This window comes from Oryzias melastigma, linkage group LG6 (assembly GCF_002922805.2).
Source record: "Oryzias melastigma strain HK-1 linkage group LG6, ASM292280v2, whole genome shotgun sequence".
Lineage (NCBI taxonomy): Eukaryota > Metazoa > Chordata > Actinopteri > Beloniformes > Adrianichthyidae > Oryzias > Oryzias melastigma.
Window position 1 is genome coordinate 914,616 of NC_050517.1, and position 24,092 is coordinate 938,707.

At 40.8% G+C, this 24,092-nt stretch overlaps 1 protein-coding gene across 1 annotated transcript in view; it reads right to left on the bottom strand.

The window, feature by feature from the left end:
- Positions 1–16,815, bottom strand: part of lrp5 (low density lipoprotein receptor-related protein 5) — a 49,534-nt gene extending 32,719 nt beyond the window's left edge. The window contains exons 1-7 of the mRNA XM_024281951.2: positions 16,555–16,815; positions 7,562–7,762; positions 7,064–7,280; positions 5,148–5,216; positions 4,386–4,514; positions 848–1,044; positions 258–389 (exon numbers count right to left, since the gene is read on the bottom strand). Coding sequence (XP_024137719.2) covers positions 258–389; positions 848–1,044; positions 4,386–4,514; positions 5,148–5,216; positions 7,064–7,280; positions 7,562–7,762; positions 16,555–16,615 — 1,006 coding nt within the window. The 5' untranslated portion in view covers positions 16,616–16,815. The remainder of the gene's footprint in view (positions 1–257; positions 390–847; positions 1,045–4,385; positions 4,515–5,147; positions 5,217–7,063; positions 7,281–7,561; positions 7,763–16,554) is intronic.
- Positions 16,816–24,092: the final 7,277 nt, after the last annotated feature.

Here is a 24,092-nt window from a genome sequence, read left to right on the forward strand (position 1 = left end):
CTAAGTTTGATCTCACAACAGTTTTGCAACAAAATTAGCGGCCTTAACCTGTAGGATGAGTCATTTTTTAGTGACTCTGCAGTTTTTTCTGCTGGTCTGAAGACACGCAAACATGTCACAGCTTTTTTGTGACAGTGACAGTGGATGGAACAAGAAGAAAAGTTGATAAATCTGTCCTTTAAAACACGTTTTTAGCAGTAATTGTTCTGGATAACCGGGTTAACATCGGATTACCCGTGTGGCTTCAGGACCCATACCTGGCTTGCATGTCTTTCCATCCGCTCTGAGCTGGACCCCCGTGGGGCAGGTGCAGCTGTAGAAAGGCGGCACTGGTGAGAGCAGGCACAGATGACTGCAGCCTCCATTGTTGTCACTGCAGGGGGTCCGGACTGCAACCACAGAGCAGGAAGAGAGGGGGGCTTCAGATGTCAAACTTGACAACATGAACCACACAGCAGGAAAACATCCCGACACCTACTGAACCACATGAGAAACTAAACTTTCATTCCCACTGATGCAGATAGTAAGAACATAGCACCAAAGGAGAGATTCTTAAAACATTTGAAAGAGCCGATTCCATCCCGGGGCTGGCCCACTGATGATTTAAAACCTAACTAACCCTTTGAAGAAAACTGCATGTTTAACCCATGTCAAGGTGACATACACCTTTATCCTTTTCTTCTTCTGTTTGGTCTGCCGTGCATGTTACTATAGAGGCTCTCATTAGGGACTGAATGAATTTTCACATATCTTAAGCACCTAACACATCCCATAATCCCAGTATCATGCATCTCTGAGTAAAAACACTCTGCTGCTCAAATATAGTAAAAGGAAACGTTCAACTCACTGTAAGGCTGTCGGTACGACTCCAGAACCTGGATGCCCATGGGAGAGTAAATCCCGCCCAGGATCTCTCGCGTTTTGTCTCCTCTGTGTTTGTTGCAGGCGTGGATGGAGTGGGTCTGCCAGTCCGTCCAGAACAGAGTCTCGTTTGACAGCGTCAGTGCAAAAGGATGCGTCAGGGTGCCCTCCACCACGGTCTCACTGCAAGACCAAACACAGAGAGCTTCAGAGCTCCAGCAGCGCGCCCCACAACACTGAGAGGTTCTACTGAGCAGCGTTATGAGGGAGCAGACAGAAAACAACAGTGGTGGGCAACATGGAAAAAGATCATATACCACGATATACATTATTTTATATGACAATAACTGGTATGGCTCCTTTAAAAAGCAAAACAGTTTCAAGTTTCTTAGTAGGAAAACACATTTTAGCACAAAAGTTCAGCAATAAAAATAAACAAATAAAAACAATAGAAAGGGAAATGGCACGATAGACACTTTTCTATCGCCCACACAATATGTACCATCATATCACCTAGCACTAGATCACAACCCATCTTTAGAATTTTGGATAGATCTCTTTTATTGTGTTTTGTGCCTCTTAATTTGATCATTTTTTTAGCTTGGTCTGATCAGAAAACACTGGAAGAACTCTATGAAGTGAAAACCAGAAAAGCCAGTTGAGTCCCTGAACTCCCCAGCAAAGTTTGGCGCCTGGCTTCAGCCGAGGTCTACACTTTCACTGCACTTCCATAAAACACGGAGAAGTATGTGTCACTCAGCAGAGAGGGCTGAGGACTGTTTGCAGGAGTGGAAAATGCATTTGCATGCACACTCACATGCACAATCGCATGCATGCACGATCAAAGGAGGCCCGTATTTAGAATATCAACACTCCAGGAACTGAATTCATCAATCATCGCGATTGGTTTGGAGTGTTTGTGTGGTTTTGTGTGTGCGTGCCCATGTGAAGTGTAAAAGCAGACGTGAGCGGGGTTCAAGGTGGAAAAAAAAGAGGGAAAAATGTTCATTACTTCCAGATGTGTGAGCTCCATGTAGCTTTGTTCATGTGAGCCGATTCTTCAGAAAACAAATGATGAAAATTCACGGCCTGGTCTTAGAGCCCCCCTCTCCTCTGAAAACGACTCTTTACTTTCACTGAACTCTTGCAAAATTCACACAGTCACAAAACGTGGCCTCCAACCATCTGGGCTGCGACCTGAACCGACAAAAACCTTCTCCGTCTGTGACTTTAAGGCTGCAGCCTCACATGATTACGAACGCAGACGAATCCCCCCTCCCAAACTACTTTAGGGCACGCAGGCACGCACAGGACATGCCTCAGTAACTTCCTTTTCAGGTTGGAAGTTGTAAAAAAAAAGTGTTACAATTAAAACTAGAAAGTCTTCGTTCCTGAATCAGGAATCTTGATGCTTTCATAGTATTTTGCAGTTGTAACATCAAGTCTACACATGTTTTGCAAGTGCAAACAACATGTGTATGTACATCATGTAAACAAATATTATGAGGGATTTGCATGTCAACTTTATTTTGAAAGGAAATAACTCATAAAAGAAATCTAGTCAGTTGAGTGGGTCAAAGTTAAAGGTCTGAACTTGATCAGAGCTTTTCTACATTCCTGTACAGGTTTACGTTGGTTCTCTGTTACACACATGCAATGATCAGACCTTCCTGTTACTGTTTGTTCAGACTCTCTCGGGGCTTGAGCTCTAAAACCATCCTCTAGCACACATGTCAAAGTCAAGGCCCGGGGGCAGAATCCGGCCCTCCAAGTTATTATATCCGGCCCTCCAGATCATTTTATTTTATTGTTATTAATGGCCCGATGTTATCTTGCTCTTATTTCTAACTTTGACAAAATATATTTTTATGAAGAGTTATTTAAAATTTAAGTTGATTTATTCTGGAATAATAATCCTGCCTTTTTATTATTCATAATTATGTTAAAAGTTACAGTTTTAGAGTTTTAAAAATTGTCATTCTGCTAGCATTATGGACTATTTTGGCACTTACTAAGATTTTTTAGGCTATTTTGAAGTTTAGCTAGTATTTCATCTACATGCTAGCTGTTTTGACTAATTTAAGCTTTTTTCAGTTTTTTAGGATATTTTTAAGTTTAGCTATTTTTTAGCTACATGCTACCTGTTTTGGCTAACCTAAGTTTTTTAGTTTTAGTTTTTTTGGCTAATTTGGCATTTAGCTAATATTTTAGCTTGTTATGAGCTTCAGCGTTTTCAGCTATTACCATCAGTGAGTTCAGCTATCAACTTCAAAGTTTTCAGCTACAGCCTTTTCAGCTTCAACATTTTCAGCTATCAACTTCAGCGTTTTCAGGTTCATTGTTTTCAGCTATTAATTTCAGCATCTTCAGCGATCAAATTCAGCTTACAGCATAAACACTAGCAGTATCGCAGGTAATGCTACATATCAAGTTTATAATTATGAACTAGCTATATAATTACTTTAAAGTTACATTTTTAAAGTTTAAACAATTAAGTTTTAGAGTGTTCAATAAATGTTTATCCTGTTCGACCTGCGACCATAAGGTGTGTTTTGGATTTTGGCCCCGTGTGATTAAGGTTGACACCCCTGCTCTAGCAGGACGACCAGACCAGTCTGCAGAATCAAGGCTCTACGGATGACCCAGAATGTTGCTGCATCTCATTTTTAAACCAGACAAGAGGACACTGTTCAGACTGACTTCCTGAAGCAGCTGAACCAGACTAAAAGTCCTGACACTCGCCGACAGAGAGGTCACCTCAACAGCACCTCCCACCTGGACTCCCCCTGCCCCCCTCCCTCCTGAACAGCAGCTGCTGGTCCCTGCACCACACAGCAGAAGATCACACAGTTCTAAGAACTATCATGGAGGAATAGACTGCAGCACGTCAACCTAACTGAACTTCTCTGCAGCTTCACAGAAAATACTCCTGCAGCCAAGACTGTTTTACCTTCAAATGTAAATCTGATTTTCCCTTTGCTGACAAGAACTCAATGTGCCTTTAAATTACCTCATGTAAATAATAAGGTCAAACGTTTGGTCATCAAAGCTGATCAGTTCAGAAGCGAGACGTGTTATAGTCACAGAACTTTCCCAAAAGAGAGGCAGGACAGAGGCCTGTCACAGCAATCACCACATCCATTCATCAAGCAGCGCACGGCAGCGCGCTCAGTGATCCACACCGCCAGTCCGAGCAGCCGCCCTCCACGGACCATCGACCACTTCTGATCAGCTGCTTGCCAAACAACTTCAAAGTCTTTCTTTAAAGCAGACTTTAAATAGTCAGATAGTAAAGTTCATGACACATGCAGAAAAATGACATCTGACACTTTAAATGCAATAAGGAGTTCCAATGAGGCTGAAACTAACCAACTAAACAGAGTTGGTTTATCAAAGATGTTTCTAAAAGTCCAATTCTTCCAAATCATTCCAAGAAGGTCACACAGGTAAAAATGTTCACGCTTATCTCGTCTCAGGAGACCCAAGAGGCCCCGCCCTCATTCTGTCATGTGGTCATATCATACCGTGCAGATCCATCCAGGTTGGCTCTGTGGATGAAGCTCAGCTTGGCATCGGCCCAGTACAGTTTCTGCTCCTCCAGGTCAACGGTGAGGCCATTTGGCCAGAAAATGTCTTCATTGATGATCACCTCTCTGGTATGATAAACCGAAACAAACATCAGTCAAAAACAAGCCTGGTTTTCTATTGTTGTTCTATCAGGAGGAGTGGGACAACAAGATGTCTTTTGTTTTGAAAGGAAGTAGGGCAAAGCTCTGTCAAAGGTGACTTTATATTTCAAAAAAAAGCTATTTTCTCTCCATGTTTTACTAAAAATAATAGTTTTTATTTATCATGTTAGTAGCAAAAAGACAAATACAAATCGGTGTCTTATTTTTCTGAAGGATGAAGGGAGACTCTGTAGCTCCTACTGGATTGGGTTGGCGAGAAATCGACCTGAATGGCTCTATACGCGACCATTGGTCTCACTGGTCACGAAGTGACTTTGCAAAAGCAACAATTTAAAGGGAGCATTTCCCTTTACACACAAACAATTTTCAAATCAATTAAAGAAATGCTAATATTTTTCTTTGAAAAATACTTTTTAACAATACACGATGCCCAAAACAATGCTTAAAAAGATTTATTTGCTTTATGGTTCCATCCTCCTCAGATGGTGGCCTTGTAAACCCGTTTGTACATAAGTGCACTGTCACAGTCGGACTACAGTAGTGCATCTGTTGTGATTGTGTGTCTATTGGAGCAGAGGTCTTGAACATCTGTCATACCTTCTCCTGCCGTCCATGCCGGCACGCTCGATCCTGGGCTCCTCCCCCCAGTCCGTCCAGTACATGTATCTAAAGAGAGCCAAAGCACCAAAGAGGATCATTTCAACAGTTTGTGGCAGGAGTACAGAGCCAACTGAAAAAGCATTTGCAAAAAAAAAAATCAACAATGGAGTTTATGAACAGACTTCTGTGGAAGATGGTGCTTCATATCAGCCCCCTTCTCCACCTTTGTCTGACATGGAGGCTAAGACAGCTTGAACCTACATTTGCCTCAGCCAGACTTCTGGGTTTACCAAGTTTTGCTCTGTAGCTCTGTAGAAGTTTAACTGTTTAAGCTCAAAGGTTAAAGCCCTGCAGGTTTAGAGCAGAACATTAACTTGAATCTCAGCCCTCTGCTTTACTTCCACATTTTGAGTTTAGTTTCACTGCAGGATGGCAGAGTTGTGAGTTGTTTTTGGCTTCTTTTCCTTTACCGAGACACACAGCAACGTCTTATAAACTTAGTCATCTCTGGTCAAGTGACTCTTTAACACCCTATGGAAGAACCGATGAGCACCCAGCTAATATTTTGCTAAGATAGAATTGATATAATTTCAGAAAATATCCTCAAAACAGGGTTCTCAAACTCAGTGTGGGGCCGCTGAAGGCAATCTGGGCTCTATGAGGTTCCATTGTCTATGTCTACTGAACAAGTTTATTGAACATTTGTTCATGTCTATGTATCACTAAGCAATATCCTTGTGTCCTGTGAAGCAACACGATGCTAGCAACTGTTGCTAGGGACTTTTCTAAGGACCAGATCCAGCGACAATAGTAAATGAAAAGTTTTAAACATTAAGCAAGCTGAAACATCAATAAGCAAATACAAAGCTATCATCAAAGAAGCGTGGTAATGCAGACGATATTTCTTAGCAGTATATAGCCGTGAACAAATGTTCAATAGGACCGAATACATATTTTTGGCACAAATGGAACCCCATACAGCACTGACAGCATGTATTGAAAAAATTAAGTGTGAAAAGTCACTTTCTAAAAAAGAAATTAAGTAACTTTTTAATGTGGTCTGGGGAGGGGGGGTGTCAGGTTTCCTGCCCTAAAAGCTTCCCTGCTTCAAGCCTGGTCAATGTCACGCCCCCAAGAGCTGTATGCCCCACCGTGATTGGTTGGTTCGTCAGTTCCGCACACAGCACTGTAAAAGTGCCATTCATTCAAAACACTGCACCCACTTTAAACTTTCATATTAAAGTGGGAGCCGCAAAATATTTTCTTGGGGGCCACAAATGGCCCGCGGGCCGCCAGTTTGAGACTCCTGCTTTCAATCAACTTTTTTTCTTTTATCTGCAAATATATTTTGCCACTGAAACATTCACCGTCTTTCAGATGCATTTTCTAAACACAAGTCATCTCTAATCCCAACTTTGCTCCATTTCAGTGTGAAGTGATTCTCGTGTAGAATAGTCTGATGGTTCTGTAGCCCCGTCCTTAGATATAAAAGATTTCCTGTTTTTACACTGTTGTAATTGGAAAACGATCAGAAGGACAAACTGAAGCTGTTGATGTTTAATCATCAAGAACTCAGGTCGTGTAAGACGTGGGTTGAGATGTTTCTCTCTCTCAGGTCTTCAGACTACTGCTAGGCGATATGGAAAAAAAATTATATCATGATATAAATTATTTTATATCACAATAACGACAATAAAACCCTAAGAGGAAGCTTCATTCACTAAATACTATCCTCCATGTTTTTGGATCGGCCGGCTGGAGAGTCTGAGGCTCCAGGGGATGTTGGGAACTTTTAAAAGTCCACCAAGTATTTTTGCTTTTAAAATTCATTTTTTAACTTAATTCATTCATTCATTCTATCCCTGTTGATCAGTTTGTTGTATCTCCGCTCGTGTGTGTGGGAATGTGTGTACCGTTGTGCCGGGTTGAGGGCGATTGCCCTGGGCTGGTCCAAGTCCATCCAAAAGAGGACCTTCCTGGAGGAGCCATCGAGGTTTGCCACTTCAATGCGGTTGGTCTCAGAGTCCGTCCAGTAAAGTTTTTTACTCAACCAGTCACAGGCGAGCCCATCAGGACTGTCCAAGCCCGGCACCACCACAGTCTGATCGGTCCCCAGAGACTCCTTCAGGGCTGAGGATGGATAAAGGTTTTCAGATCATAATGTGACAACAGGAAAATTTTTAGAGAGGTGGACTCTTTTTGACAACCAATAACTGACAGGAAATCTTTTCACTATAAATGTCACTGCAGTTTGGTTTTAAGACGAGAGATTCTTGTTCACTGAAGAACAAGAATGTCCATAAAAGAACTCAAGTGTAAGATAGCAATAGCTAAAGTCATTGGTTTAATTAACATTCAGCAACAAACATAAAGAAAGACTGAAATGGACAGAGTTTAGCAGCACTTCTTACAGTTGGATGACTGGTTCCAGCGTGTTTGTTTGATGGCCTCCTCGCTGACGTCCGTCCAGAATATCAGGCCCTCCTCAAAAAAGAAGTCTACAGCTGCTGCATCTTCCAAATCACTAACAACAATGGCCGACTCCCCGCGGACGCCCTCTCCATCGACCAGACGAACATCTCTCCGGTTGGCAAAAAGAAGGAGTGGAGACCCTGGAACACAAAGAGGCTTTTTAACATTCAGAGTAAAAAAGAAAAATTGTAAATATGATTATTAATTTAGCTTTTTTATAGGGCCTATATACCATGAAAAATCCACCTTTTGAGCTTTTAAGTGTATTATACTGTTCCTCACTATAAACAATCCGAAAGCAATATTTTTATTAGTTCACACATTTCTGAGTAATCCTCTAAAAACCTGCGCTCGCTGCAGCAGTCCCTCCCATTCCTACGAAAACAAGCAGATTCTCATCGTGTGACGTAGACCAGTGAGAACACCCCTTACAGGAAATGTCTGTGCAGCTGGCACAAAGGCTAACACAAACGCATTCTGCTAGCAGATCAAGCTAAAAATGATCAGCTAGCTTTGCGAGCTCCCCCAGCTCGCATGTCCACAGTCGTGAAGACGCCAGCTGTCTGTGGCGTGAGCTGAGTGTAGCAATTGTCAAGAAATGCTCATTCGGTTTAGCCTTTCAACTTCATGCGGTGGCATACACCAAAGAATATTCTGGTGAGGAATCTGCACGACATTTAAGGTGGATCCTGTACATATCTGAGAAAGATGCAAGCAGACGGTGATATTGGGAAGACGGCTGCAGAGAGGCAGCAGACTATTTCCTGGTGGAAAAAGGGAGTGATAAACTGGTTTGAACCTGGATTATTGAGCAAAGGCAGAAAGGTACGAGTGTCTCCAGGAAAATGATCTGCATGAAAGAGAAGAGGATTTTTGATCCTCAGATTGATGACGCTTCAAAGAGAGCAGAAACGTTCCCAGCCACTGCTAATCAGAACAACGTTCTCATCATTTCAGTAAATCCTGAAATGCTCATCTGGTGCTGTTGTCTGCATTTCTTGACCAAATTTTACCACAAAATGAACGGGGCTACTACAGGCAGATACACAGTATGTACATCCATCTTTGCAAAAATGTTGATGTTTGTTTTTGTGGGAGAAACGCAGCAGACACGCTGTCGAGGCCGGTTCTAGGTTGACATCATGAAATAGGTGACACCAAAAGGAGTGAAAGGCAGAACCTCAGAGATCGAATTGTTTTATTTCCGGTTAGGGAAAGAGACCACAAAAATAACTCATATTCTATAAATAATTAATTCTTTAGTATTCCAAAGGTAATATATGATCAGATATACGGATACATTTGACTCTAAAAGGCTTAAGAAAATCATGGTATAGGCTTTATAAAGGAAGATTTTAACATTGTTCCCACATCCGACCTCGCAGCAGAACAGCCTGTTGATGCTACATCTTTGTCCAAGACAAAATCATCATAGAAAAGTTCTATATTACAGCACTTAAGCAGAATATTACAGTGACTCATTCAGCTGAAACATCTGTGAATGATTCAGCTCCTTAAAGAAGAAATACTCAGAGCTGAAGCGGGTTAGCTAGTCAGAATGAAAACCCACAGCTGAAGTTGTTTCATCACTCCGGTCATGAAAGGAAGGAGGATGCAAGCAGCTGCACTTCTATCCGTGCACGTTCTATCTCAACAACAGCAGCTGGTGGAGGTCAACCAAAGAACCTGACAGTGCAGGTCTCAGTTCTCCTGCACGCCAAACAGGTTCCTCTTATGAGGAATATCCTATCATCTTAAGATCTGACGTAAAAACGTTCACTGTGGCCTTTTAATGATGACTGTATCGTTTTTAGCCTAAAAAAAAACTGTTGCTTTGTAGAACATAGTTTCTGCAAAGCAGCAGAGGTTCATCAGAAATTCACCTCTGAAATGTGGGAGGGACTGTTGGTGGGGAGAAAGCCTCCCCTCATTTCCCACGATCCCTTTGTTTACACATTCTCCCCTTAGCTTACAGCCCCTCACACCCAACAACACTTTTACTAAGCGGGCATTTCCACTCTCTTTGGTTATTTGTGCTTTATAACTGTTCACACTGAAGTGAACTGCGCCAGAGTTCCTTTGTAAGTACAGTACACAAAAAAACACTTTCTGAGAAGGACCAGAGTTCACTTGTTTGGTCCAAACTAGTGCTGCCACAAACGATTATTTTAATAGCAGATAATTCACAGATTATTTTTTCCCATTAGTTGACTAATCGGGTCATGCCAAAACTGGATGTAAAACACACATCTAACCCTTCATTAGCTTTAAACTAACTGAAAACTAGATATATAGCATTACCTCTGATAATGCTAGTGTGAATGCTGTAAGCTGAATTTGGCTGCTGAAGATGCTAGTGCTGATAGCTGAAGACGTTGAAATTGATAGCTAAAAACACTGAAGCTGATAGCCAGCTAAAATATTAGTTAAATGCCAAATAAACCTAAAAAACTGAAAAAAGCGTAAGTTTGCCTAAACAGCTAGCATGTAGCTGAAATATTAGCTAAACTCCAAAATAGCCTAAAAAACCTTATAAATGCTAAAAAAAAAAAATCCATAAATCTAGCAGAATGCCATTATAACTTTCAACTTCACTAAACTGTGGCTCCATATAATATAAAGTAACGACTAATCAACTATTAAAGTGGTATTAGACTATTTTACTAGGCGATTAGTCATCGATTAGTCGACTAATCGTGGCAGCCCTAGTCCAAAAACCTGAAAATGAGCAGACTTTCAGAGGAAATCAAAGAGCAAATGCACCAGCATGAAAGTGCCAGTATTTGAAGCCCATCAGGTCCAGTCGAAGTCCTCAGTCTAGGAGTCAGAGGCTTCTAATGACCATCAGGAAAGACTCAGGTTTAGGTAAGCTCAGTCATGAAAAAGATTAGTTTTTCTTTCCTAGTTGTCTCCTTGCTGGAAACAGGCTCCAAATGGCTGAGGAACAAAACTGAATCTTTATGGTTTGCATCAGGAATGGGGTACAAGCCATGGGCTGGAACAGGTCTTTATAAAAACCCAGAGTCTGGGGGCCTGCACCGTCAGCAGAGAACTATTTATGCTCCCAACGAAAAGAAATGGTGAACCGCCGTTGGCTTTCTTCCTCTGAGAGCCTCTGCAAGCCCCACATCCACCCCCCTAAAGTCCCCCTATTATGTCTGCCTCCTCCCAACCTTTTCCTCTCTCCCCTCAACTGTTCCCCACCCGTTTGCCCCCAACCCACCCGTCAGACTTCTGCGTAATCCAAACAGCTCTAGCCTCCATTTTCACACCAGAGAAAGGCAAACAGGAAAAGATATCCATCTCTTCCTTGCATTCCTTCTCATCATTGCTGCCACATCACTGCTCTTCTCCTTCAGCCGCTTTTCTCCTTCTTTCAAACTTTTCCATTACTAACACCACACCATGACAAAAATCAATCACATTCTTACTCTACAGTTTTCCATCCTGCATATGGACATATTATTCCTTTATTAATATAAAGTTACTTTCAGGATCTGTAAAAAAAAAGAACTCAAGCTGTTAATGAACCTGAATTTTTCCTTTCCTGTGACAGAGTGGAGAATCTGGTTCAGTCGCTGCAGATTTATTTCTATATTCACATCCTTAAAACAACTCTGCAGAAACTTTCCTTCACAGCAGCTAAATTCTTCACTAAGTAAACACAGAAAATTTTCTTTTTAATGTTCTATTTCTTAAATTCCCAGTGACATTTTTAGACCAAATTATTATTATCATTATTATTACTATACAAGAGATTATATGGTGGGGCTTTACTATGATCCCTGTGCCGAGCAAAGGGCATCAGTGGAGAGGGAAACTCCTTCTGAGAGGAAGAAGAAACCTCCAAACTGTGGACAAAATCGGAAAGAGAGGAACAAACATTAAAAATGCTATTGAAAGACAAACTGCAGCAATGAGAGACGAGAGGCAGATGGATGAAGACAAAACTGTTGGCATCACAGAACCTGACTCTGAACCAACAGGGAGCAGACAGTCTGAACCATCGAGTTCCCTCGTTATATCGTAGTTTGCATTTACAATCTTGCTGTTTTGCAGATTTTCTTTTTTTTTCTGTGCAATTTGTACTGTGTCCTGATTGGCTGTAAACGTTGTCAATCAATCTCCTGTGTCTTCTGTACAGAATGTGTTCAGTTTGTCACATTTACATAAATCTTCAGTTGCGTTTGAATACCTTCACTCCCCACTACGTAGGGCACTACACTGGGAGTTTGCCGTTTTGTAGTGGCGTCTGAGCCTACAAGTCCATAATCCAGTAATGTAGAAATTTCCCAGAAATCTCTCCAAAAACACCCGTGTCCATCTATGTTCACTAGTTTGGAACAAATAGACCACAATGCATTGAACATTTTTTTCAGGTGATAAAATAAATTTAAATTAAGCATCTATCGTTAGAACACAGTGGATTCATGGATAGATGTCATAAAACAATTGTATTTATTGCTTTTAAAATCCAGAGCACGAGATAATCCCACACTATATAGTTTATTAGTAGTTAGGGGTTGGAGAGGGAATTCCGACACAGAGCCTTTGATCTGATTAGATTTTTGCTAATTCTGGACTTATTTTTCTATGAAGGTTTGAACTTTGAGTGTCAAATGAAAGAAAAGTGTGAAAATGTTCTTGTCTGTCTGAGAAAGGTGTAGGAAGTGTGTAGTGGGGAGTTTACCGCCTTAAAACATCTGTAATTCTACTTTGCAGATTTCACCAATCGCAGGTGATTTTAAAATCCTATTCCTGCAATAAATGAGGGAACATTGAGAACTGGAGTGAATGACATCATCATCCATAGGAAATTACTCCCTTCTGGCTCCAAATAAAGTCAATTCAGTCACCATTTTTTAATTATATGGATGCCGTCATGTCAGAACCAGATATCGTCTCATAGTGAAGGATAAAAGAGTTCCTTAGAGGTCAGTTGAAAACCTGCTGCTGAGGATGCTGAGATGCAGCTGACCCCCATGCTGCTCACTGCAGCAGAGCTGCGATTCAGCCCTGAAACTCAGAACACGAGACAAAGGAAAAAAAAGTTTAAACTTAGCAACAGCGCCTGAAAAGGGATATGTGGTCAGACGGGTGTCGTGAACTCTGACCGCTGGAATGGTGTGGCCCCCGTGTTACTCCACGAAAACTGGACTGGTCTCAGCTGTGGATGCTGGAACCAGTGCAGACGGGGAGGACAGAGCGAGAGCAGAGCGAGCCTCCGAATGCTCCCACGAAGACCCACAGGGAGGCCTTCACGAGGAAACAAGAGGAAGACTTCTGCCACTCGCTGAAGCAGAGAAGGATCTACTTGTGGCATTCACACTGAAACCAGTTTTTCAACTGGATCACAAACATGACAACACAACCTGAGCCGCTGCACCGTCTGACCTCTTCAGAGGAAGATCTTCTAATGAACAAAAGGGGTTTTGCGGATGACATTCACAGTATGATTCTGAAAAAGTTTAGGATAAATGCTGAGTAACTAAACAGGAGAGACCAGAGTGGTTTGATCTGAACAATCTCCTAGCAATCATTTAGAGATCTTAAAAAAAAGGAGACACATCTGATCATTTGCAATGTAGAAGCTGAGAAGACCTAAAACCCCACTACAATGAAAATGGTGTTTTTGATGTTTTTGTACTATTTTTCTTATAATGGAGGACATATATAGCTCAATGTGAATCAAGAGCAGATGAGAAACTAATTGTGTTGTAATGCATTAAGTGAAATGGGTGGGCCAAAACCTCCCTCCTCCACTCCATTCTGATGCATTCACTTGCAGACAAATAGATCCATGAACGTCTTTGATTTCCTCGTCTGAACTGGAATCTGGATCTGATATTTTTTTTCCATTTCTTGGGGTTGTGAGGATCTGTAAGCTGGCAGGAGAGAGTCTAAACAATGGGATATTGGGATATCAGTGGAGGCTTACTTCCACACTAAAAATCCTGCCCACAACAAAGAAGAGAAATAATAAACTCCTGCTGCTCTGCAGAAACTTGGTCCTAGAAAATGTTCTGATTTTGGCAAAAAAGACCACTGGGAACGCTGTTTGGAGTCGGACTTTAAACAATTGAATCTAAGGAGAACTGGACTGAAAGAATGCGACGTCACACAGAAAATTGTTTATATTTAGCTCCATTGAAATAAAGTCAAGTTAGTCGCCATTTCTTTACAGTACAGACATCACCATGATGGACCCAGATGACATTAGTAATCAGTGTTTGGTCCAAGTCAATCTGAGTTATGGTGTCTATGGCAACCACTCTCACCAATCAAAATCAAGCTTGTTGGAACTCCCCTCCCACTACAAATCGATAGCAAAGTACATCAAATCTGTCAATCAAACGTTTTGAACATTGGACAGAATATAAGAAAAAGATACTTTTTGGTCCAAGCCTGGAAAATTTGGTTTTCACAGGGAAAAAGATCATGAAAAACAGGGAAACAAAATCAGTCAGATCCAACCAGCTTTTAGAAAGACAAACATCAAATGCAGCTCATCTATGTCAGGAATAACAAGTTATGTAGTCCAATGGGTAGAGGCAGGAATAACCTCCTGTAGCGGTTGGTGTGGCAGTGAAGCTGCCTTAGGCTCTTTCAAAAGGTGCTCCGCTGTTGTTCAAGTACAGGTTAGAGAGGGTACTCAGGATTATCCGTGATGGATACAGAGTCCTGCTCTCCATCACTGCTTCAAAAGTGTTCATTTTGCACCTGATTACAGAGCCAGTTTGATCAATCTCTTTATGCTGAGAGTTCTGACCACAATACACGGGTAGAAAATTTCCAGCATCTTGTTTCACATGTTGAGGGACCTTAGTTTCCTCAGGAAATAGTCTTCTGCAGGCCTACTTTGTACACAGCTGGGTCTGTTGCCGATGGTTACTCTTCCACCTCCTTCACATCCCTGCCCAAGATGCCGAGGGGCTGGGAAGCTTGTCATACCCTTCAATCTCCATCTCTTTGGTCTTGCCCACATTGAGCATCAGGTGATTTTATTCCACCTCACAAACTCATCCACTAATGTATTCCTCCTCCTGTTCACCATTTATATAACCGACAACTGCCGAGTCATCAGAGAACTTCTGAAGATGACATGACTCTGAGTTGTACTGGAAGTCACTGGTGTACAAAGTGAACAGAGACCACATACTTCCGTTTTTTATCTAGAAATGCGGCATCCCCAAAAGTTAATGAGTGATTGATCTAATACTTCCAGTGAAACTACATGTTAAATAATAACATCAAAACTTAACAGACCTTTGTCAATAAAGCTTTATAAATAAGGCAGAAATATAATAAAACCTAAGCCTTTAGGGGGGTGGTCTCAAACTCAGTTTACCACTGGGTATGATTGAGCCGTATGGGGTTCCATTTGTGCCAAAAATATGTTTTTGAGTCTACTATGTCTTTGGTCCATTGTCTATGTCTACTGAACAAGTATATTGAACATTTGTTCATGTTTATGTACTACTAAGATATATCTTCTGCCTGTCCTGTGAAACAACAAGAGTTAACGTCACTAGCAACTGTTGCTAAGGACTTTTCTGACGACCAGATCCAATGACAATAGTAAATGAAAAGTTTTAAGCATAAAGCAAGCTGAAACATCACAAAGCAAATACAAAGCTATCATCCAAGAAGCGTGGACATGCAGAAGATATTGCTTAGTAGACATTGAACATTTGTATTAAGGCAAAGGCTGCAAAATATTGACTTGGGGGCCGCAAATGACCCGCGAGCCGCCAGTTTGAGACCCCTCCATTAGAGACTTCTGTAATTACAACATTAAAATGCAAAAACAACTGGTTTTTGAGATTTTCTAGGACTTTCCCTTCAATTCTACAGATATTTGATGACCAATAGAAGAGTGTCTTCCTTTATAGAGGAGAAAATAGAGCATCATGCTGCCTTTCCCTCCTCAGCCCTCCTCCCTGCCTCAGAATCAGACCTGAGTGCAGATGAAGCCCGGCTCCACTGCTGCTCCGACCCCTCATGAACAATAGCTGAGCCTGACAGAGCAGCAGAGAAGACGTTCCACGAAGACAGCTGCCTTTTTCCAGGGTTCTCCTGATCTCCGCCACAGGACGAAGGCGGAATGCTCGGTTTCGGTAAGTTTCCATAGAAGCATCCAAACTGCTGCTCCATCACACCGCTCTGCAGCATCTCTGAGCAACACCGACCAGAACAAAGACCCGCCAACCTGTCTGAGAGAGAGGCAGGCAGATCTATGCTCCTGAAGAGACAACGCTTGCATGAGGATCATCTTCAGCTGCCTTTCCCTTTGTTTGAGTCTGTGGTGAAGACACAACTGATGTGCTGAGCAAAAACAACACAACAATGAATGAAGAAACACCCAAAATATGTTTGATCATTTGAAGATCTTCAGCCTCGAGTTTCCCTTTTCCACCGAGTCCAAACAGAAGCTGTCAGAGGTGCAGGTCCCTCTGACTTTTTCCAGGAGGAATAGGAAGACTTTCAGAGGATGAGGATGAGACTGCACACACACCACGCACGCGCGTAAACACAGCAGACAGAGCCCCTTCAGAGTGCACCTGAGGGTGGTCTGATGGAACAATGAGCGGGGAGCTCTGCAGAAACTACCGGAATACGTCCGGGAGGGGGGCTCGTCAGACCCGGCACGGACCCTGATCCGGGAGGGGCAGAACCCAAACACTGCCCTCTTTTCAGCATTACGGCAGAAAGCCTGTGTGACACCCGACACCGCGCAGGACTGGATGAAGGCCCGAAAACAGCCAGCTGCCTTCAAATTCCCCAAGTCTTTGTGATCGTCTGGCCGGGCTCTGTCTCGCGCGCGAGCCGCCCCGTGCCAGTCCCCACCGAAAGTTTGGAGCCGCGCTCAAACAGCCGAGACACGAAACTTTCACCGGAGAGCCGCGCGTTCACGCTCCGACCGACGACGTACCCGAGCCCGCGGACAGCAGGCAGCTCCAGAGCAGCAGCCGCGGCGCCAGCAGACCTCCCATCCCCGTCACAGCCGGGACTCCCGCTCCATGTTCGGATGTTCGATCCCGGGCGTCTTCGCTGACCCGCCGCTGAGCGTGTACATGTGCGCGCGCGTCACTCCGCCTGTAGAAAGCACTTTTCCTCGTCTTCGGTTTGAGCTCGCGCGACTTTACACTTTGGACTGTCGGGCTCGAGCTCGGAGAGAAAGGGCAGTTGGATGTGGGCGGAGCCTCCATGTCTTAAGGAGGGGCGGGGACAAAGTTCGAGGATAACTTCATAAATGGCTGGTCTGGTTGTCTCGTCCTGGAGAACTGGTCTGCTAGAGCTGCTTTCGCCCCTGAAAGTCAGGAATATGGAGCTATTTTGGGGCCATAAATATTTGAAACCCAAATAAAACATTTTGAAAAAAATATTTGGTCAAAAAATGTCCACAACTTTTTGCCATTCTAAATATTTTTTTCAAAATGTTTTATTTGTGTTTCAAATATTTATGGCCTCAAAATACATCCATACATGAACATAGTTTTTGTTTTAGAGTAAGCAAATAAGAAAACCGTACATTGAAAAAAAGGATTTGATTTGATATTACCCCTTCAAAATAAAAGTATTGAATCATTTTGCCGTCTGACTTTGAAGGAAGTTTTTTACATCTTTATTTAAAATGTACTTTCTATTTCTTTTCACCAGTCTTGCTCATGATCTACAAGTAACAAATTAAAATTCTATTACTAAAACACTAAACCAATCAGGTGTTACTGTCACAATCCATAGACACAAGGAATTGTGTTTTCATTTAGCTTTGAGAATTTCATAAAATTGCATAAAATTACATGTTGTATAGATGTGTATTTACTATTTTATTACTTTTCACTTCTAGTGCATTAACTTAAATAAACAATGAACTTCCTAGATTTCTCACATTCATGACAAATCTTGATTCTTTTACTGTTCTCCTATATCCCCTTTCTAAACCATTTATTTGTTGATGATCTGAATGATGAGCATCTTTCACAGGTTCTCAGCACACCTGTTAGCTGACAATAGTGCATTCTAATGATTTTAATAGAGAAGAGAATTCAAATGATCTAGACCACATATTTCAAACTCAAGGCCAGGGCGGATCCGACCCTCCAGGCCATTTTATTTTATTGTTAATGGCCCAATGTTTATCTTGCACTTGTGACTTGTAACTCTAACTTGTATAATTTTGACAAAATATATTCTTATCTAGAATAAAATATTGAAAGTTATTTTAACTTATACATTGATTTATTCTGGAATAATATTCCTGCCTGTTTTTATAGTTATGTTAAAAAGTTACATCTTTAAAGTTTTAAAAATGTAGTTTTAGAGTGTTCAATAAATGTTTATCCTGTTCGGCCCCCGACCTAAGGTGTGTTTTAGATTTTGGCCCCCTGTGAGATTGAGTTTGACACCCCTGATCCTTTAAAATAAAAATTACAATAAATTAATATCGTCTCAATCATCATCTCCTGGAGGGAAGAGTCCTGTCCCCATCAGCAAAAATGACCAGCTTTTTCCATTGCTCTTGAACCAGCAGCTCTGCATCTTCCGCAGCAACTCCGCATTTGAGATCTGCCTGAATGATCCCTAGCTATTGGTTATGATGGTTGCCTTGAAGTCGCCTCGGGCCTGAGGCCCTTGGGTCAAACTGGAACATGTCTCTTGTAGGGTGGTCAAGTCGTAGGTGAAGAACATGACACAGCCAGTGCTAAGGGCAGGGATAACCAGTTTTATTTAGTCTTAGTTTTTAACTATTGTTCATATTTTATGACTAATTTTCTGCATCTGGAAAATTACCTGCATGAAGCCCAATGAGGCAAATTTCTTTTGTGATTTTGGGCTATATAAATAAAATTGAATTGAACTGAATTGTCTTGACTAATCTGTGCCATATCCAAAAGGATAACACTTCAAAAAGGATTCTGTGAAGTTCTTCCAAACTCAGGGCTTTTAAATGTGAGTGTAAGAACACCAAAATTATATTGGGAGTTAATAATAAAACCAGCAATCTGATTAAATGCTAGTCTGTATTTATTGAGGAATCTGGTGCAGGAAGTGTTGACCGGCTCCAAGCGACAGGGACGATCAACAGTGCTCTGGGAAGTCAGGAGAAGCAGGTTAGTGGCAGACAAGTTCAGGGAAGATGAGCTTAAACAGAGGAGCAGATTTGGAAAGAGAAATCTACAGGATCCAGTGCTGGAAGGTGGTGATGGTGTTGTAAAAAACGGTGATCCAATGTCATATCCAAGGTCCAAGCCAAGTCCACAGGTCTGGAAAGCAAAATCCAAAAGGACAGAAAAGGAATCTACCTTGACAGACACAACAAGGGAGAAACCAGGAGTCAAAATTAGATTCAGTTAATGACATCAGGTAGAAATATTTAGAGCTGAAGAGTTGACGTACTGCTGTAAGAAAATCTGGGAGTGTAGCAGGAAGACACCTTAGAGAGGGGACAGCCTGAGAAAAGCAGAGGTTTTAACAGTGGAGGAACTCAACATGTTGAGAAAAGTAAAACAGGAAGTTCTGAGGTAAAAAAAGACCGGACAGGAAGTAGAGCAAAAAATATCACACAGCTGTTTCAGTGAGGAATGTTATATCCCTCACATATGAGAAACAATACTCACAATAAGTTATCAGTATTGTGATTTACATCAGTCCTTTTCCTATTTGAAATACTTTAAAGTTCTCTTTGATATTACTTAAAATTAATGACAAGAAACACAATTTTCATTAGTTTGTTATTTTCTACCCAAACATTAAGACGATAATAAATTGGTTATTTCCCCCATTTGCTGCAATGGCTTCAAGAATACTGTCAACCATGTAAATAACACTGCAGTGTCAGCAGGAATCAGTTCTCACTTCATTATTCTGAGCAAAATGATCATGAACTAAGTTAGCAGATTATTGTAAGGAAGCACAGAGTTGGTGAACTCCCTTCAGTCCTGTGAATGAGTCGGCATTTTCTGAGTTTGTCTCCCACTTTAGTTTTAATGTGTTTTCTATCAGCAAACTTGACCTTTAAAATTATTTTTTAGCCATAAAAGGACACTGTTATTTGTTTGGTTTGATGTTGAATTCTGCTTGCTGCTAAATTCACTTCTAATTCTTTATTACTTTCCTATTTCCTGTTGTTTCGGCTGCCATGTAAAACATCAAAGACAATCTCTGTTTGTTAGCATTGGAGCTAAATGTTTCATCATCCATGTGTTCTTGGGATATGCTGTAAATATATTTGAAGCAGTTTGGGGCCGTGTGTGAGTTTCTGGGAAATCCTGATCCCGACCCCTGGACTGCTGCTCCACAACACATCTGCATCACATACCAGCAGATTTTTTCTACATTTTCCTGTAGCCATAGTTTCACACACTTTTTCGGAATTCTGATCAGGTTAAAACAGAGTTTGATTGCGGGAACTTGATGGGATTAAGATTGGAGACAAAATTTCAGCTCAAATGTGAGCTGAAATTTCCCAGAAAGATCTCTGCGTTCTCACACACCTGCAGCGAAGCCAACCCTCGCTTCTCCTCTTCCTGAATGCATCGTTTCTTTGCTCCAACTGGCCTCCACTTTAAAGGCTCAACAAACTCAAAGCACATGTTTTCCCAACCTTCCCCCACCCAGCAGTGGAACAGAGACAGTAACACGGCCCAGGTAGGATTGTTTTAACGCTGGGCTCGATCATAGAGAGATCAGAGCTTCAGTTATTTCATACTCTCAAAAAAATCAACAAAACACTCAAATCTCCACAAACAAAAGCCTCACTGTTTGTACTATGCAATGATAAAAATCATTGACTCCATTTCTTCCATCAGGTTACCACTGCAAATATGGAAGCATATGGAACATATTTCAGCTACATGCTAGCTGTTTTGACTAACCTAAGATTTTTTCTTTTTCTAGTTCTTTAGCCTAATTAGCCATTTAGCTAATATTTTAGTTGGCTATCAGCTTCAGCGTTTTCAGCTATCAATTTCAGCATCTTGAGTTATCAGTACTGGGATCCAAATTCCGCTTACAACATTCACACTAGCATTATTGCAGCTAATACTATATATCTAGTTCATAATTATCTCAAAAAGTTACAGTTTTAAAATTTTTAAAATGTAGTTTTAGAGTGTTCAATAAATGTCTGAACCTAAGGTGTGTTTTGGATTTTGGCCCCGTGTACGATTGAATTTGACACCTCTGGCTTACAACAAAAGTGTGATCTGGACTAAAAACTTTGGAAACTTGTAAAATATTTGTTTCCCTCCAGATGATCCACAGACAGAGTCCATCAGAAAGCACTCCCTGTTAAACGCGACTCTACTTTTGGTTATACTACATCGATTTACGTGACATCTGCAGAAACATGGCAGCAGCAAACAGTAGAGGATGAACCCAAACAGATGAAGAGCCTTTGACCTTAAAGTAAAATAAATTTGCATTTAACAGATTAAACCTGGAATCTGAATTTAATGCAATGATTGTTCCAGGCTTGCTGTGGGTAACAAGGCCATTCGACCTACTCCCTATCGTTCCAAGAACACTACTAATAAAAAGTTGCAAACTCCTGTGTTTGTGACCGTTTTATCATTGGGTTTGAGTGAAATTTGTCGCCACTCCTTTGTAGTCAAACAAGACCTAAGTTGGCAGAAGTTATTCATTACATTTGAATGTGTCCTAATAGGTCTTGTGTACAAAGAAAGCTGATCCTGACTGCAAATATTTAACAGAGTCAACATTCAGTTGCTGATTATGTATATGAATTCTCCAATATCAAAGGTTAAAAAACATGAAGCCCAATGAGGCCAAATTTTTGTGTGATATTGGGCTATATAAATACAATTGAATTAAACTAAATTGAAAACTTGCACAGAAAACACTATTTTTGTCTTAAAGATTAATGCACAATGAGTCAAGACTTTACTAAAGAATATTATGAATCTTTTTGGACCCTGCAATGGACTGACCCCCTCTGTATCCCACTTACACCACAAACTGACTAGGATAGGCTCCAGCATCCATGTGACCCCAAAAGCGATTAACCGTGTTTAGACATGGGTAGATGGATGGATAATGTTTTTGCTTTGAAGCCTGAATTGAGTAATCTTAGTTTCCTCACAGAACCTGGACTAAAGATTGCATTCTATAAAAAATCTTGTATTTGGACTTTATGAATTCTCACAAATCACAAACTTTGTGTCATCCTCTGTCAAAGTTTCAAACTCTGTTTTTACACTAATTTCCTTAGGGACCATAATACATTTTCCCCCTTTTTCCTTGAAACTGTTAAGGGAAAACAGGATGGAAATATTATCTGACATTAAACCAGTCAAAGGTCCAAAAAGGTTTGGAGACCACTGCTCTAGGTTGAAGATCGGAATCTTATCCCAATGTCTGTAACTTGATGATGTCACAAGAAAACGTTGGTTCTGCAGTGTTGCTCATACTCTGAGCTGTATTCATCAGGTACCTGGTTTCTAATAAAAGTGTTACTCTTTGTTTTGGAGTTAAGTGGCCATAACAGTGAGATGTGCTGAATCAGACATTCTCTGTGAAAAGCCTGAAGGATGTGGAGTAGCTGGCTCCCTGCCTCCTCCTGAAGACTCTCTGGGCTCCCAGCAGTTCCCGGAATTCTGCGGCGCTTCACCTTTTTCCTTCAGCAATCAACACAGCTGCCAACTGTGCTTTGATCCATGCTTTTGTTCTCCGCAAATATCAAAAACGCTCTCAGTGTTGGTCTGCATTCTTCAGGCTGTCCAAGTCCAGGGCTCAGAAGTAATAGAACATGCCTTGGTGCTTGTCCACAGCTAATCAGGAACAGGTGAGACTCCCTTCTGCCTGAGGCAGCAAGCAGGAGAGCACTTTTCTAAAGCAGCTAACATGTAGGAGCTTTTAACGAGGCTCGCAGTGAAACTTGTTGCCGCACATGTGGTGAGAACGATTGTTTTTGTTCCACTTGTGGAAGAAACAGAGAAGAAGTGATGACAGATGGAAGTGATTTCATTTATGTAGGTTTTAATCTACATGTCTAGGACTTATGCACACCCACAAAGAGAGGTTCTCAACATTTTCTAAGATCAATCCTTGGAGGTTTAAGTTTGCATCTCTCTATAATCTCACCGTCACACAGCAGATGGCACTATAGATCCTCTCAGCTGATCTCAAAATTCAGAAACTTTGAGGAAAAACTTTTTCAGAATCATATTTCAAACTTGAGTACATTCAGTATTTAAATATATTTTTTTGTTTTACCTAAACATATTCTAGAGTCTTTTATTGTTTACTTTTACACATTTGCAAGGATTACATATCCTGTGTTCCAAAGCATGAACATCATGTACATATGATTTGTTTATACTGCATGTTATTGATTACTATATAAAATGATTAGACATGGGAGACTGCTAAAAAGTCTGTTGTAGTGTTTTGAAAGTGTGTGGAAAAAAAAGCAGCAACAACGTGTGTTACCATCACTCTACACGTCAGTTTGCAGTTGTGACTTTAACATATATCTACTAATATCTACTACATATTGGTTAATGTTCATTCATATAGGAGTGGCACCCCTCCTAAATCTTAGCTTCCTCGCTTTTTTAATTCACAATTACTCCATCTCAAAGATGAAGGTTTGACTATTTAAATTCTGAAATTTTAAAGGTCTAAAGTTCTGACACTCATAAAGTCTGAGCTTCTTAAGTTCTAAAAGTCTCCCATAGTCCTCTTCTCTGTGTGTGAAGAAGTCCTGCAGAAACAAAGATTATCAACACATTTTGATAAACAAGTTATGATGTAAATCAAATCGTTGTTAAAAAGAACTTGAAATCCATGTCCAGTTATAAATCTCAAATATTGAAATATATATATATATATATATTTGATAAAAGGACAAAATAGAACGGATCGACCTGAAAGTGTAGGCTTACTGTAAAGTAAAAATGTAATAAAAAAAATATATATTTTTTTTTTACATTTAAATACTCCACACTTGTTTCATTTAAGTAAATAATAATATTTTATTTCTGGCAATGAAGATTTCTGCTTCACAATAACACCGCAAAAGCATTTTTTTTCTAATATTTTACTTATAGTTTATTGACCATTAAATAAATTATTAAACAAGCTTTATTTATTTAGCCTTTTTCATACCTGGCAACACAAAATGCTGATTGGAATTTCACATCCTAAACAACCGCCTTAATGTTGAGGGTTAAATTCCTTTAATCCACATGTTTCCTCATATGATTTCAGGATCAGTGATTCCATAACTGAAAACAGAAAACAGGGTCATCACTGGTGATCACACAACCAACCAGCAGGGGGCACTCGTGCTAAAGATATATTTTCCACCTGCCTGGTGGAGGGCAGAAGTAGTGCCCACTCCAATGAAAATTGTATTGGTGTTTTTAACATGTTCTTGTAGCATTTTTCGGATGATGGAGGTCATATATAGGAGAATTAAAGCTAAAACTATATTCCTGCGTATAT